Source organism: Colias eurytheme, chromosome 20 (genome assembly GCF_061535395.1).
Source record: "Colias eurytheme isolate Ceu_HAF_F1 chromosome 20, ilColEury1 Martin Lab GWU primary, whole genome shotgun sequence".
NCBI classification, from domain to species: Eukaryota; Metazoa; Arthropoda; class Insecta; order Lepidoptera; family Pieridae; genus Colias; species Colias eurytheme.
This window is the reverse complement of record NC_142999.1, coordinates 6,853,177-6,866,935: the sequence shown is the minus strand read 5'-3', so window position 1 is coordinate 6,866,935 and position 13,759 is coordinate 6,853,177. Positions and strand designations below refer to the sequence as shown.

At 30.4% G+C, this 13,759-nt stretch overlaps 1 protein-coding gene across 1 annotated transcript; it reads right to left on the bottom strand.

The window, feature by feature from the left end:
- Positions 1 to 2,079: 2,079 nt before the first annotated feature.
- LOC149899751 (uncharacterized) lies at positions 2,080 to 7,767 on the bottom strand. Its single transcript, XM_090113936.1, has 5 exons — positions 7,630 to 7,767; positions 6,847 to 7,072; positions 4,549 to 4,679; positions 3,254 to 3,409; positions 2,080 to 3,002 (listed from the first exon to the last, which is right to left on the bottom strand). The coding sequence occupies exons 1-5, from the start codon at positions 7,697 to 7,699 to the stop codon at positions 2,821 to 2,823; spliced, it is 765 nt and encodes a 254-aa protein (XP_089970062.1). The 5' UTR covers positions 7,700 to 7,767; the 3' UTR covers positions 2,080 to 2,820.
- Between the last annotated feature and the right edge of the window lie 5,992 nt (positions 7,768 to 13,759).

Below are 13,759 nucleotides of genomic sequence, written 5' to 3'. Positions count from 1 at the left end.
GCAATTTGTAGGACAATATGTCTGTTGAATTATATAAGTATTAAATAAGTGAAAATAAAAAAATCAGCTGGTTAGTAATCATTTATGATGACCTCGTTATCGATACACATTGGAAAGGGGGACTCTTTGATCAAACCATAGATTTTGTAGGACAAATATTTTTTTCGAATAATTTAGATAATTATCTTGAGATTGAACAAAAAAAAACATTCAGTTAGTAATTAATATTTGAGAACCATCAAATCAAAATATTTTATCCTTGTTTCCTCTGTTAGCTACCACAATCGAGAGTTTCGTACATGAAATTATTGGGCATCTCATCAAAATAAAGCTACTCACGAAAAATTAGCTTGATAGTAATCACTTGCAAAATTAATGAGCGATGGATCCCGGACTATTATTGGTGTTTGACATACTTCTGAGTTAGATATCGTATATTTGATTTAGAAGCATGATATAACTAGGTACCTATCGTTAGTAAATCGAGGACTAGAGTTAAAGTTTCAGAAAGGTTAGTGATAAAGTTGTGTCTGTGAACTTATAAGTAGGTAAATAGTAATAGATACTATATTTCCTTACTAGAGTATGAGTAATTATTATGATGACAACCGAGAGGACAAAGAGAAATATAGATATATATATGTATATGGCAATGACATTGTTGCATTTTTAAAATGGTCAAAGGTCAAGTATCAAGAACACTCAAACCTAAGAGCGATCTGTAAAGTAAAGTAGAATCTCTTATTATCTGTAAGTGTAAGAGAGATATCTCTTCAGTTTTGCCGTTGAAAGTGTAACCTAAAATTTTTAGTTGATTTTTGATTTCAAATTTGTATTCGTGTCGTGAGTACTATAAAATACTAGCTGCGCTCCGCGGTTTCACCCGCTTAGCTCCGCTCCTGTTGGTCTCAGCGTGATGATATATTATAGCCTATAGCCTTCCTCGATGAATGGGCTATCTAACGCCAAAATAATTTTTCAAATCGGACCAGTAGTTCCTGAGATTAGCGCGTTCAAACAAACAAACTCTTCATCTTTATAATATTAGTATAGATTTGTAAGGTCTTTTATTTACTAACTTAAAGATTCTCAAAGGTCTCCTAAAGAAATTTCACAAGACTTTCATATCGAAAGTGCCCAGTAGGCGGACAAACAGAAGCAAATGACATTTGTTATGAAAACATGCAAGTGCTAATCGTGGCCCAGTTCCTGAATGTTTTCCGTTGATTAAATAGTTGCTTGACATTGACGAAGTATTTGTATAATTGGTTTGGGAGACCATTTATAGAAAACTGATAGTTTTAATGAATTCCAAACTCCAATTTCAAATATATTTAAGGGCAAAACAAGTTTAAGGTAATACGTCAATCATGTGACGGAAAACTTTGTGTTTGTGTGACATTTTTGGTCGAGCATACTTTACGAAAAATGTCACACCAATATAATTTTTACTTACATGTACTTACCCAAGGCGATGTTACTCAAGGTTATCTCTGCTATTAACTTAAGTACAATATTTGTTTTAGAAGGCTTCTTCTAACGTCCTTTTAAAGAGACATTACAATTAAAGAAAAATCAAAATGGCTCACCCTGGAAAACTTTGGAGGAAAAACTTGTCACGTTTTTTAGAAGAGATGATATCCTAAACTTATAATACTTAAATATTTGAATATCTCAAAATAAATGTTACAAAATGATTAAAGATGAGGTTAGAAGAAAGGTGCTTGATAAATAAAACACAGTTAATTTTTAATATTTTAATACTAAAATAGTAACTAATACCAGGACTACAGAACTGGATAGCTATAATGAACATTTGACATTGTTTCGCAAGGCGTTCGCGTTGCGTTCTTCATACAAACGGTATGCAATAATACTAGGTTATGTCATACGGTTGCGTTACTTGTATTGAGGTTTGTTTTTTGTAGGACAAAGGGCTTCTGCTTTGGTGTAGAATGTTCGAGAATATTCTATGATAATATTATGGTTTGGCTGAAAAAGTAAGATCGTTTGATCCTTCAAAAAACTACTTAAATAAATCTATGGAATGCCTAAATAAATTGTAAAGACGTATTTTAAATTTAGAAAAAAAAAAATACGTGTGGCACTCGAGGACTGCCGCGGTAAAGCTATTGCATAGCATCGCATCGCTGTGCCGGTTGGAGTGGGGGGTGTTAGGTTTTTTCGTTACGGAATTTTTACATTCGGTCGCCGCGCTCAAAGTCTGAGATAAAAGCTATGCAATAGCTTTACAATAATAATTAATAATTTATTTATTTATAAGTAGAGAGAGATAATTTTGTCATTCCATATTTGTCATGATTTATTGTCTATGCAATATGCATATTTCTCCACAGATTACAAAAAAACGTCGTTTGCTTAAAACATTAGTGTCACAAATATTGCTAATTCTTGCAGCTGCACTTATATATGCATATGCAATCTCTAATATTTGTATATAGGTACTTAGATATAACAACAATATTTATTAGTCGAATATATCACAACAATATTACAAAACGATTGTACGCTATTTTGTAACTTCCACTTTCAAAGCAATGTGTGGCATAAGTGTTGACTTTTTGGGTTAAAGATGCGTTGACACTGTGTGCAATACATGTTGTGAATTATTGCTATTTTATTTAACGTTTGTTTTTAAATTATCATCAATACTTACTAAGTAAATATTATATTAGTATGACATTAACCTTCTTTAACCAATTTTTATATAATTTATTTAAACTAAATTTAAATTCAGAACAAAAACTTCAAAGCTCATCCATGGCTACTACGAATCTTAAATCTAATTCAAAATTCAAATTAACTTTTCTCGAAGAATTCATCTGTAAGCGGTACATGTGAGAGTTGGTCGTATGTGTATGTGCTGAAGAATCGTTGTGTGACGTTCATTGCGTAGTCTATGGCGTAGTCCAGAATAGGCCCGCCGAACTCTTGGGCGACTAGCTGCGAATTTGAATTTAGAACCTCAAGGATGTTGGCGCCTAGATAACAAAAAAAAAAAGAAATTAAAAAGAATTTAATGCTGGCAACTTACGCTTTCGTACAATTTATTTTTAATTTTTGTCTTCGTCCAGATCGTAATGAAGAGAGGACTATTTTAAAGATTTTTTTTCTTAATTTAAAAATGATAGATGTTATTTTGAATGAACGTATTTTTTTTTAATTTAAAAAGTTTAAATAGAATTAGACTTTTGCGAATCTTAAGATAAACAATGTTTTTTTTTTAACTTACTGATTTCAGGACTGCCTCTAAAGAGATTGGTAAGGTTTAGTTTCAGATCGCTTCCATAGTCAGCTTTGTACTTGTATGAGTTTATCTTGTAATGTCCTTCACCTTTATCGTCTTTGACAACTTTCTCGAATACTTCTAGACGGATACGTTGGTTCCCTGAAATTATATTGTAAGGTTAATACATTTCATATATTTTTTTAATTAATCAATTGGCGGCAAAAAGGTTGTTTTATAAATAGAGGGTGTTGAAAAATTAAATATAAAATACTAGCTTTCCACCCGCAGCTTCGCCCGCGCAGTCAAAGAAAAACCCGCATAGTTCCCGTTCCCGTGGGATTTCCGGGATAAAACCACCTATTTCCCGGGGTAAAAAGTAGCCTATGTCCTTTCTCGGGTATCAAAATATCTATACTAAATTTCATGCAAATCGGTTCAGTAGTTAAGTCGTGATTGAGTAACAGACAGACAGACAGAGTTACTTTCGCATTTATAATATTAGTATGGATATAAAATTTTTGAATAATTTATCTTGTACACTATAATAATATTATAAAGAGGAAAACTTTGTTTGTTTGATTGTAATAAATAGGCTCATAAACAACTGGACCGATTTTAAAAATTCTTTCACCATTCGAAAGCTACATTATCCACGAGTAATATAGGCTATATCATGATAAGAGCAACAGGAACGGAGTAATGCGGGTGAAACTGCGCGGCACAGCTAGTATTATATAATTATATTCTAAGAACTGCAGAAATAAAATAATGTATACCTATACCTATGTACTATTCTTTTCATTTACGCAAAGTCAAGGCTAAAGTCACACCATATTCTACGTTTTTACTATCGTCAAATATGGTAATATTGATTTATTTGAATACTGTTTGCTTTTCGCTAATAATGACCCGAAGCAAATATATTTTGCGATATATTAGTCATTGAGGTACCTGCCCCAGTTTCTTTTTAATTCTCGTCTTGGTCTTGGAAAATGAAAATTGATCTCTAATATATGTATAAACATAATCTTTCGCACATATTTGAATTTTAATCAAGTCTCATAATATGCCAATAATACATGTAACAATAATTTAACAAAACATATGACCATTGACCCAACAATTGAACTTAAAATTTACGTATGACCATTGACCATGTGCTCATAATCTTTGAGTCATTTATTACACTTTCATAAGTAAATTTTTAAAGGGTAATTGCTTAAGTTTCGTAATTTTTGTAACTTATTTATACATAAAACAGTTAATATAAGTAATATTATGCAAGTACGTATACTTACAGATTTTGATTTTAGCGTTGCCGTCAGTGTTGAGGTGGAAAAGTAAGATCCTGCCCATTATACTGTATTGACCTCGGATTGTGAAATTGCAGTGCATGTCAAATACAAAGGTTCTCTTTTCACGACGGGATCTGAGAAAATATAATATTATAACTTACTGTTAATACTTCTACATTATATTACCTAAAATATAAACTACAATAGATAACTAAGAACTAATTTATAGTGAAGTGTAAGTCCTTGTGGATTGTGGGGTATGGGGAAGATTAATCCATAATTCATCTTTTTCCATAAGTAATCAATTTCAATCGATTTTCTTTACGATAAGTCTACCGTCTGTATCGATCTAATACCAAGACTTTTGTTTTTTTTAGATCCTAAAATAGATAAATTAATAATTAATTAAAAATAGCATGATAAATTAGCTATTAGATTCACAGTTCAGCTATAAATAGTTGACTTGTTCAAAAATTCGTATTTTATGTAAATTGATGCAAATTGATATTATTTATCTACACTAATATTATAAAGAGGAAAACTTTGTTTGTTTTTTTGATTGTAATGAATAGGCTCATAAACTACTGGACCGATATTGATGAAATTTGGCACAAATAATCTTTAGACCCTGAGAAAGAACATAGGCTACCTTTTATTGCGAAATATGTACCACGGGCGAAGCCGGAGCGGACCGCTAGTTTGTTATATTTGTTAAAAATCATAATAACACGATGGTACAAAAACATAAGATTAATCTACATTTTACTTTCGACATGAATTCGAATAATAGATATAGGTAAAATTCATTATAGCTGTTATGTAGATATTTTGAAGTCTTAGGTATGTATTAATAAGTCAGCCCTTAACCCAATTTAGTTAATAATGCCGAGTGGATTTCTAATTGGCTAGATATTTTAGCGTTTTGTAGGTAAATGTTTACAGGATAACACTCATCATATCTACTACCTACTTGCGAAATATTAGTAGCAATTTTCAAAACTTAGTTCCTATAATTAATACATAGTTACGTATTCAAGGAGAAATTGTTTAAAATTGAGGTTCCGTATAACTCACTTGTTGTGCACAATTTCTACACATATTTTAAAACGTCTAAAATGTTTTAATATCGCAATTTGTCAAACCAAATTTAATGAATCACATAAAAACATATTTTATTTTATTTGTTTTTTACGTTCTTAGAAAATTAGTGTCACCTGTTAAACTATAAAACCGATGCGTTAGAATTAACAAATTATATATTAAAATGTTCTAAATGTTTACTAATCGTATAGGCCTCAATACTGGGAACTGGTTTAATGTGGCAACACTGTTATGTAAGCCGCGAGTTGTGTTTGTTTTGACACCATAAATAGATTCATTTTTGTGACATCTGAATAGGAATATGGTTATAGAATATAGTTGACGATATAGCGTAAGCTATATCTCCAATCTCCATACACGTTCGCTCCAGCTACGTCCGAGAAAAAATATAAATATCTAAAATTTATGTTCTTGAGGAATAATATTACTTTCTATTGGCCAAAGAATTTTCAAAATCGGTACATAGTACTTCCATAGATAACTTTCTACAAACAAATTCTAAACTAATAAACCTATTGTAATTATAACCTCTACATAGATTGCAACGTTAAATTTTTACTCCCCCATTATTATAACTTTGCAATATGAATTTTATCTATCTCTATATCTATCAGTAAGTATATCTATCGTATACATTAGTTCGCTAGTACATTATAAAAGTACGTAAGAAAGTTCTAGAACCTTCTAGAGCAAATCGTTGACCCACCGTACCAACCTGTTGACCTAGCTGTCATGTATTGTGCTTTGTTTATCTACTCCACCTGACTACTAACGATCTACAAATGTTAAGATATTGCGTGTACAACATTTTATACTATCTAGTGAATTTGAAATGTATAAAAACCAGTGAATTTATTCTTGATTTTATTTGTAGAGATGTAGAGACTATATGCTATTTGTTTTTTTAGATAAATTACTATACTTTGCACGCGATGAAAGGGATAATTTTAGTATATTATTTTAAACTTTAGCGGCAAGACTGATTTTAGTTATGGGTTAAGTTTTTAACTAATAAAGTATAGAAACAGAAGACTCATTTACTATTTGGTTCAAAATAATTTCTGTCACATGTCACTTCCCTAATTTATCGATTTCCTCAATTCAGCCCAGCAACCTGAATTTATAAGCGGCTTATTAGATTATACTAACTAGATTAAACTTCATACAAAGTACTTCGCAAAAATAAAATTTCGTACTTACGACACTTTATCCGGGATACATGTGCTCAGACCAATTAGTTTTCCATTGTGGAATGTCATTTTGACGTTCCCGGGTAGGTCCATGGTGATGTTTTTGTCCAGGTATAGCGGGTCCAGGGTTGGGATACCCGCTTCCGGGATACCTTTGACCACTCCGGGAATAGCATCTAATGTGGCTTTCGTGAAACATTCGTCTGTAAGCTCCGCGCAGGGGTGGATGAAGTCCGCTGGAATAAAAGTGAATTTTGTTATGATTTTAGTTAATATAGAAAAATAGAAAAATAATAACGTACCTACAATATAATGATGAGCTTTATATAATTTAATCATTATTAAAGAGCTATCTTTTATGTGGAGTTGGTGGAGTGGTTAAAATTTTCGTTTTAAATATATACCCTACATCTTCACGTCTTGAATTTCTAAAATTATATTCAAATATCAGAAAATTAAGATAATTAATAGAATATTTCATAGATATTAGATATTTCAGAGATAGATCCTTGTGATTACAAGAGTCTATCTCTAGTCTAGAATAAATAAATAAATTGACATATTAATTATTATTTCATGTTTCGTAGTTTATTTTATTTAGTTAAAATTTAAATATTAAATTATTGACAATCTAATTTATAAACACAGGTAGTTATATCGTTAATTTGGCCACATTAATAAAATATTTAAATGTTAATTATTTATTTAAAACATCGTCACTTTTCTATAAGTAATAATTTACGAACTTTCTTTTAACATTTTGACACTTAACGACTGCATTTCCAATACTTACGCAACGGGACAAGCTGCAATGAACCCTGAAAGCACGCACACAAGCACATAAAAACAAACAATTTCTGCATGTTTATTTTTTTTAATCGCGTATACGAAATAACCGGTGATGGTAGCGTCTTAGCCGACGTGTCATGTGCGAATGGCCTTATTTCCTTCGCCTCAAAGTCTATAGTTAAGAAACATTAACTTGTAATTAATCAAGTGTTCAAGGACTCTCCAGATTTTCTAAGATGCAACGATAAGTTTTATATTTTTATGCAAATAATGTTTGCTTCAGACGTAGATGCATCTAAAGCAAATATGTATTGTGTTTTGTTATCTACTACTTAAGCTATGTTATCAATAATTATGATAAAAGCGTCTTTACTTTTATGTTGTCGGAATAGGTTATAGGTTCAATATTAAAAAAAAAGCTTATATTTTAAATTCTGATTTTTTCGTAACTTTGTATAATATTAGATGTGTCTCGTATACGTATAATAAAATTCCAAAATATTAAAAATATTTATTGAAAGCATGAATTTATATGTGATATTTGTTATTTATCCATATGATATTTTTATATCTAAGCGTTGGTATGTATAAATAAAATAAAATAAAATTTTCATAATAAGGGTTGAGTAAATTATAACAGGGTTAGGTTAAAGCTCAGGTAGGTACTTATATTACGCAAGTAGGTATGAATTATTATTATATTGTATTAAAATACAGTTCGTTACTGTATTATAATTATTTTTATCTGTGGATATTATTATCTAGATCAAAACAGCTAAATCCATTTAGTTTGAAATGTAAATTTTCTTTGTATATTGTATGTGAGAACAAATTGGAAAACTTTCGCAATTGTTCAGCTTTTCCATGTTATTTTCTTGGTATCAAAGTCGGAAGCTCGTTTATATAATTTTTCACTTCTCTGCTTCTATCTGCCACAATCGCAGAAGTAGACAAATGAGACCAAGTACATCTTGACATTATGTAGCAATTAAAAATATTTTAGAAGTACATAGTGCATAAAATGAGTTATTATTATGCAACTTATATAATATGCAGACATCATAAATAAATACAAAAACAACGATTGCACAGTACTAGAAAGACAACGATAAACCAACAGTTGGGTAATGTATTGAAATCTATATTAAACTTATTCTAAACTTTATTATTAAAAGATACAGTTACTTTTCCCTTAGCAAGACAATAAACGCACTATCCTTGACATGAACTAAGAAGAACTATACTTGTGTGTTCAGTTTTTCCTACAATTTTCTCATTGTTTTCAAATATATGAGGACATTGTCGTTAGATGCTGCACAAATACTTAGGGATGAATGGACATAGTATTTAGTATTTACAGACTAATGACTAGTTGCTTAAATACTATTTTATAGTGCTGTTTACATAAGGATGAATGGGTAATATAGGATTTTATAGAGTTTGTATTATAAGTAAAACATTAACTCTTGTTTTAAAATTGTATCTAATTGAATTCTAAGAAAAAAGTTATTTCTATTCTAAATTTAATCCGAGTACAATACTTATAGACTATAGTGGTGTTGAATTAAAGGTAACATTACATTATTTTGACTTATTTTCAAATTAGAATTTGCGATGAATGAAAGCTTGTAATTTTGTAAAATATGAGGATTTTGTGTGTGTTTTGGAGCCTTATTTAAAATCATTATTAAGAATTTTGGCCATCTACCTCAAATAATTTAAGGTCCAATACCTAGGTCGAATATTATAAATGCTTAAATAATGTATTTAGATAATTGAAGTCCTTAAAAGTAACAAAGACCAAACAATGTCCTCAATCAAACAAATGACAGTAAATTTAAAATTTCCCAGAAAGTAAATAAAGGATTTTCACACGGTGTGCACTGAGCGAAAATGGTACAAATGTAAATATACCGATTGTGCCTGTGTTGGCAAATTAGTGGTTTTATACTTAACAATACATTAAAGGACATTGTCGGTGACTAATGGTCTGTTTGATGAAACGATTCGTGTTATTGACAGAGTTGTATTGACTTTTATAATGGCCATCCATCATTTTGTGAGTATATGACCACAGTATTACAATATTATTTCCTAATGACTATGTATTAACATAAACATAACAGTAATCTATCTGAAACGGATCTTGAACTGATAGTTTGAGGGCATCAAAGGCTTTTGATGATTACATCAAACCCTAAGACTAATATTATAATGTCTATTTTGTTAGAGCTTTAATTAAGTGGCAAAGGGAATTGAAAAGTTAGAAAATAAGTTAAGAGAACTGAGAAGGAGAGTTTATAAAGATCTATACACAAAATTTTATTACGATTGAATGAATATAATAATGATAAATCATAGTACATATTATGTATATAAAAAACAGCTGAAAAGTTCAGCTTTACTCGCGTGTAATGAATGAAGTGGACACGGATGGATCAACTTAGTATGTTTAAAAAGTATTGTATTTAAATAGGTAATTTTCTTCATTTGCGTACTACGTAGTAAGTACGTCATTAACTATCTAAATCTAAATCTCAATCTACAAGTTAACGTTAAAAATTAAATAAAAATATATCTCAAATGACAGTACGCAGACGATTAGTCAGTTAAAAATTAAAATTAAAGAAAATTCTGAAAATGTAAACCACAAAACCATTGATAATTAAAAAGCAAAGAGAAAGTTTTGATGGCCTGCAAAGATAATCGCGAATTGAATTGAATCATTGTCCTAAAGCATTGTAATCCTGCATCGAAAATCCGCGCGAAATTCACAATAATTGTCCGAAATTGGACGGAACAATCGTGTTAAATTGGACGTGAACGTTTCAATAAAGCTTTGTGAAACCAGACGGCTTCAGAGAACGGGAAACCAGTACAGTGCATGCTAATTAATTACATGCAGGTTGCAATTGTAACAATGGACGTACAGGCTTTGGGAACATATTGTTGTGTTACGTATGCGTAATACATGGTGTGGTAATTTGTAATTTGAAGGAGTAATTTCCCTATGCAATCCTCTGGTCTTATGAAAAGTATAGAATCTAGTATATTTGCTACAATATGTACCTCCCGTAGGTACATATTATAACAGTGGAAATTTTCGATGGGCTCTGGAGGGAAAGTACTTGAAATATTGAAGATAGCGAATTTTGCTGAAAGGAAACATTACCTCCTACGCATAAGTCAAAATCCTTGCCGGTTTAGGCTGTAGGGCGGGTATGCCAAAGAAATACATACATGCATACACTTAAAAAACATAACGCTCCTTCTTTCGCAATCGGTTAATAATTTAAATTTGAAATAGAGAAATTTGCCTTTCTATAGTGGTGAAATAGGGGTTAAAAGTTCATGTGAGACTCGTCATTTTGGACGTTGGCAATTTGAAATAGAAATATAGATAATAAGACTATATGCTTTATTGCACACCCAAAAAATTAACATAAAGAAAGAGCGGTCTTACCCCTAAATGGTGATCTCTTCCAGACTACCTATAACTATACGAAAGAAGGCATGTTAATTTGTACGGAAATGGTCAAACGTAATAGAGCGCTCAAAATCTGTTGTCTAAAGTTGTTTATATGGTATTTTTCAGGTTACGGGTAAAGTAAATATTGACGTCGCTATTCCAATGTTTGCAAATTGAAATTTAGGTACTTACATTGCAAGTACAAGGTACAAGCCATTACAATGAAAAATGTTTAATAAAATATTTTTGATATGCCTATTTTCTTAACGCCTGTGAGTGATCCTAAAGTTGTATACACGCAAGTTTGCTTCAAGAAAATTTATTAATCTTATGAGTCGTGCATGATTTTATTTTTTTATGAAATGAGATTAATTTTTAAAATATATTCTAGTTTTAGCTTATTACATGTAATATCACAATTCACAAAATAAATTGTAATACTTAAAGAAAAGTTAATATTTTTAATGAATATTTTGTGATATAAATTATATCACAAAATATTTACACATTTGGCCTGGGCAGGGAGGAGAAGGGTGATCCTGGAATAACCGTATTTATCTCTGTATAGTAAAGTTAGTTAATAGTATATTTATAGTTAGTATAGTATATTGTTTCTGTTACCTATTTTTAAATGTGTATTTTAAATGTTTCACAATCTTATATCATTTCTGTGAAGATATGTATTATCTACTTTTAACTATTCATTTGTATATTCACATTCTTTTACTTCAGCTAGTTAAAAATAAACATACATAATAAACAAAAGTTTACGTGTGTCTGTTTGTCGGATGGCCTGAGATGCGAACGGAGTAACAGTAAATCGCGGTCGTGCTCTCCCTCCGACGATAGAATACTAATGCACATTGGATCTGTTTCCATTCATCTGGACATCCTAAGTGATGCTATTATGAACAATTATAGTAATAAATAAATTATAAGTAAATTGTGTTGAAAACTTGCTGTAAGTGTATAAGAAAAAAATCTGTACAGTTTCTTGGAAAGTACCTATCGATTTTTTCATGTCTGTCTAGGTTTAGGCAAAATAATGCAGTGCTATTTAATATGATTAATAGCAAGAATAAATAAGATTTTATTTGAAATCAATAGATATTGTAAAATGTGTGTACATACAGTACATAATTTTTATAAGTTTTTGAAATAAGTATCGTGTCATATGCGGAGAAAAAATCTGCTTTAGGTATTCTATCAGCCGTACAAATAAAAACTTGCTTATTCAAACCTTATGCAATGCATAGATATGATAAGAATAAATAAAGAATAAGGATGTCATAATTTCTTACAAATAAATTTGGAATAACGTCGATGTATCTATGCTCACGCTATGCAATAGGCGCGAAGCGGCAACGTCGCAATTCATTCACAAAATTATGAAAAACATTGAAATTGTCTACGGTTATCCCTTGGTGCTGTCATTTTGCTGACGCTCGTTTGACTTCGTCGAATTTGTTGTGAAGTTCCATCATGTTGTGTTTATATATTTTTTAAATATTTATTGGAAATAATATTTTAAATATATCATTAAATATGCAAGCAAATGATGGATAACGCTATCCAATATCTGGAGAACAGAAGATAAACCCACCTTGAGATAGAGAGTTGCCAAATAACTGGTACTCAAAACATACAACTCCAGGCTTAGAAGATTTATATTTTCAACGAAAGTGTATATTATTGTGATAAGTTTAGAAATAAGTTTTATGTATGTATGGTTTGGCGCATGTTGTAAATAAATAAATCATTATAAATATCAAAAGGGTTTTTCATAATTTCGTATATTTTGACATTTCATACAAAATTTTCCATTTCAATAGGTACGTAATGAAATTATTAATTTGCTCAACTTTTTCTACTTCTCGTATTACTCTCATTGCTATTATCTCAAATTTAGATTGAAAATTGTTTCTAAAACTTGTAAAACACAGCACAATGTACTAAAAGATATGTTATAACTCGGTTATGTCAGACTTATACTAGGGTGGTAGCCGTAATAAGGACGGAATAACATTAGTATGAATACTTATTACGAAGTTATACTAGGTTACATTTATTTCGTGTTTATTTGTATGATTTTTCCTTATTCTTAGTTTATTCTTTGCATAAAATGTTATAACTCGTTTATTTGTACGGCTGTATGACTTTATTTGAATGCTTTTTTGTAACAATTTTTACATTATGATTAGATGTCGAATAACAGTTATTTACTGCTTTTTTAAATAATTTCAAGCAATAAAAGTCTTTAAAAAAAAGTGGAACACAGGAAGTATATCAATAAATAATTGTCCATTTCATTATTGATATCTACCAAATTATCTACTCTCAAAAATTAGGGTAATACGCGATATTAACTTTTTAGACCATTCCCACAATTTTTAGCCAAAAATAAGTAGACAATGGAAACAAACTCAAAGTTCACAAAGTTAGGGTATACGAATGATACGAGAATGAATTTACGTGGCATGATGCATCATAAAAATTCAATGGAAACAAACTCAAAGTTCACAAAGTTAGGGTATACGAATGATACGAGAATGAATTTACGTGGCATGATGCATCATAAAAATTACTGTGGAAAGTAGACGGCGAAATATGAAATCGTTGCGAAACCGTCGGTACGACGTACAATAGCTTGGAATTTCACTATTTC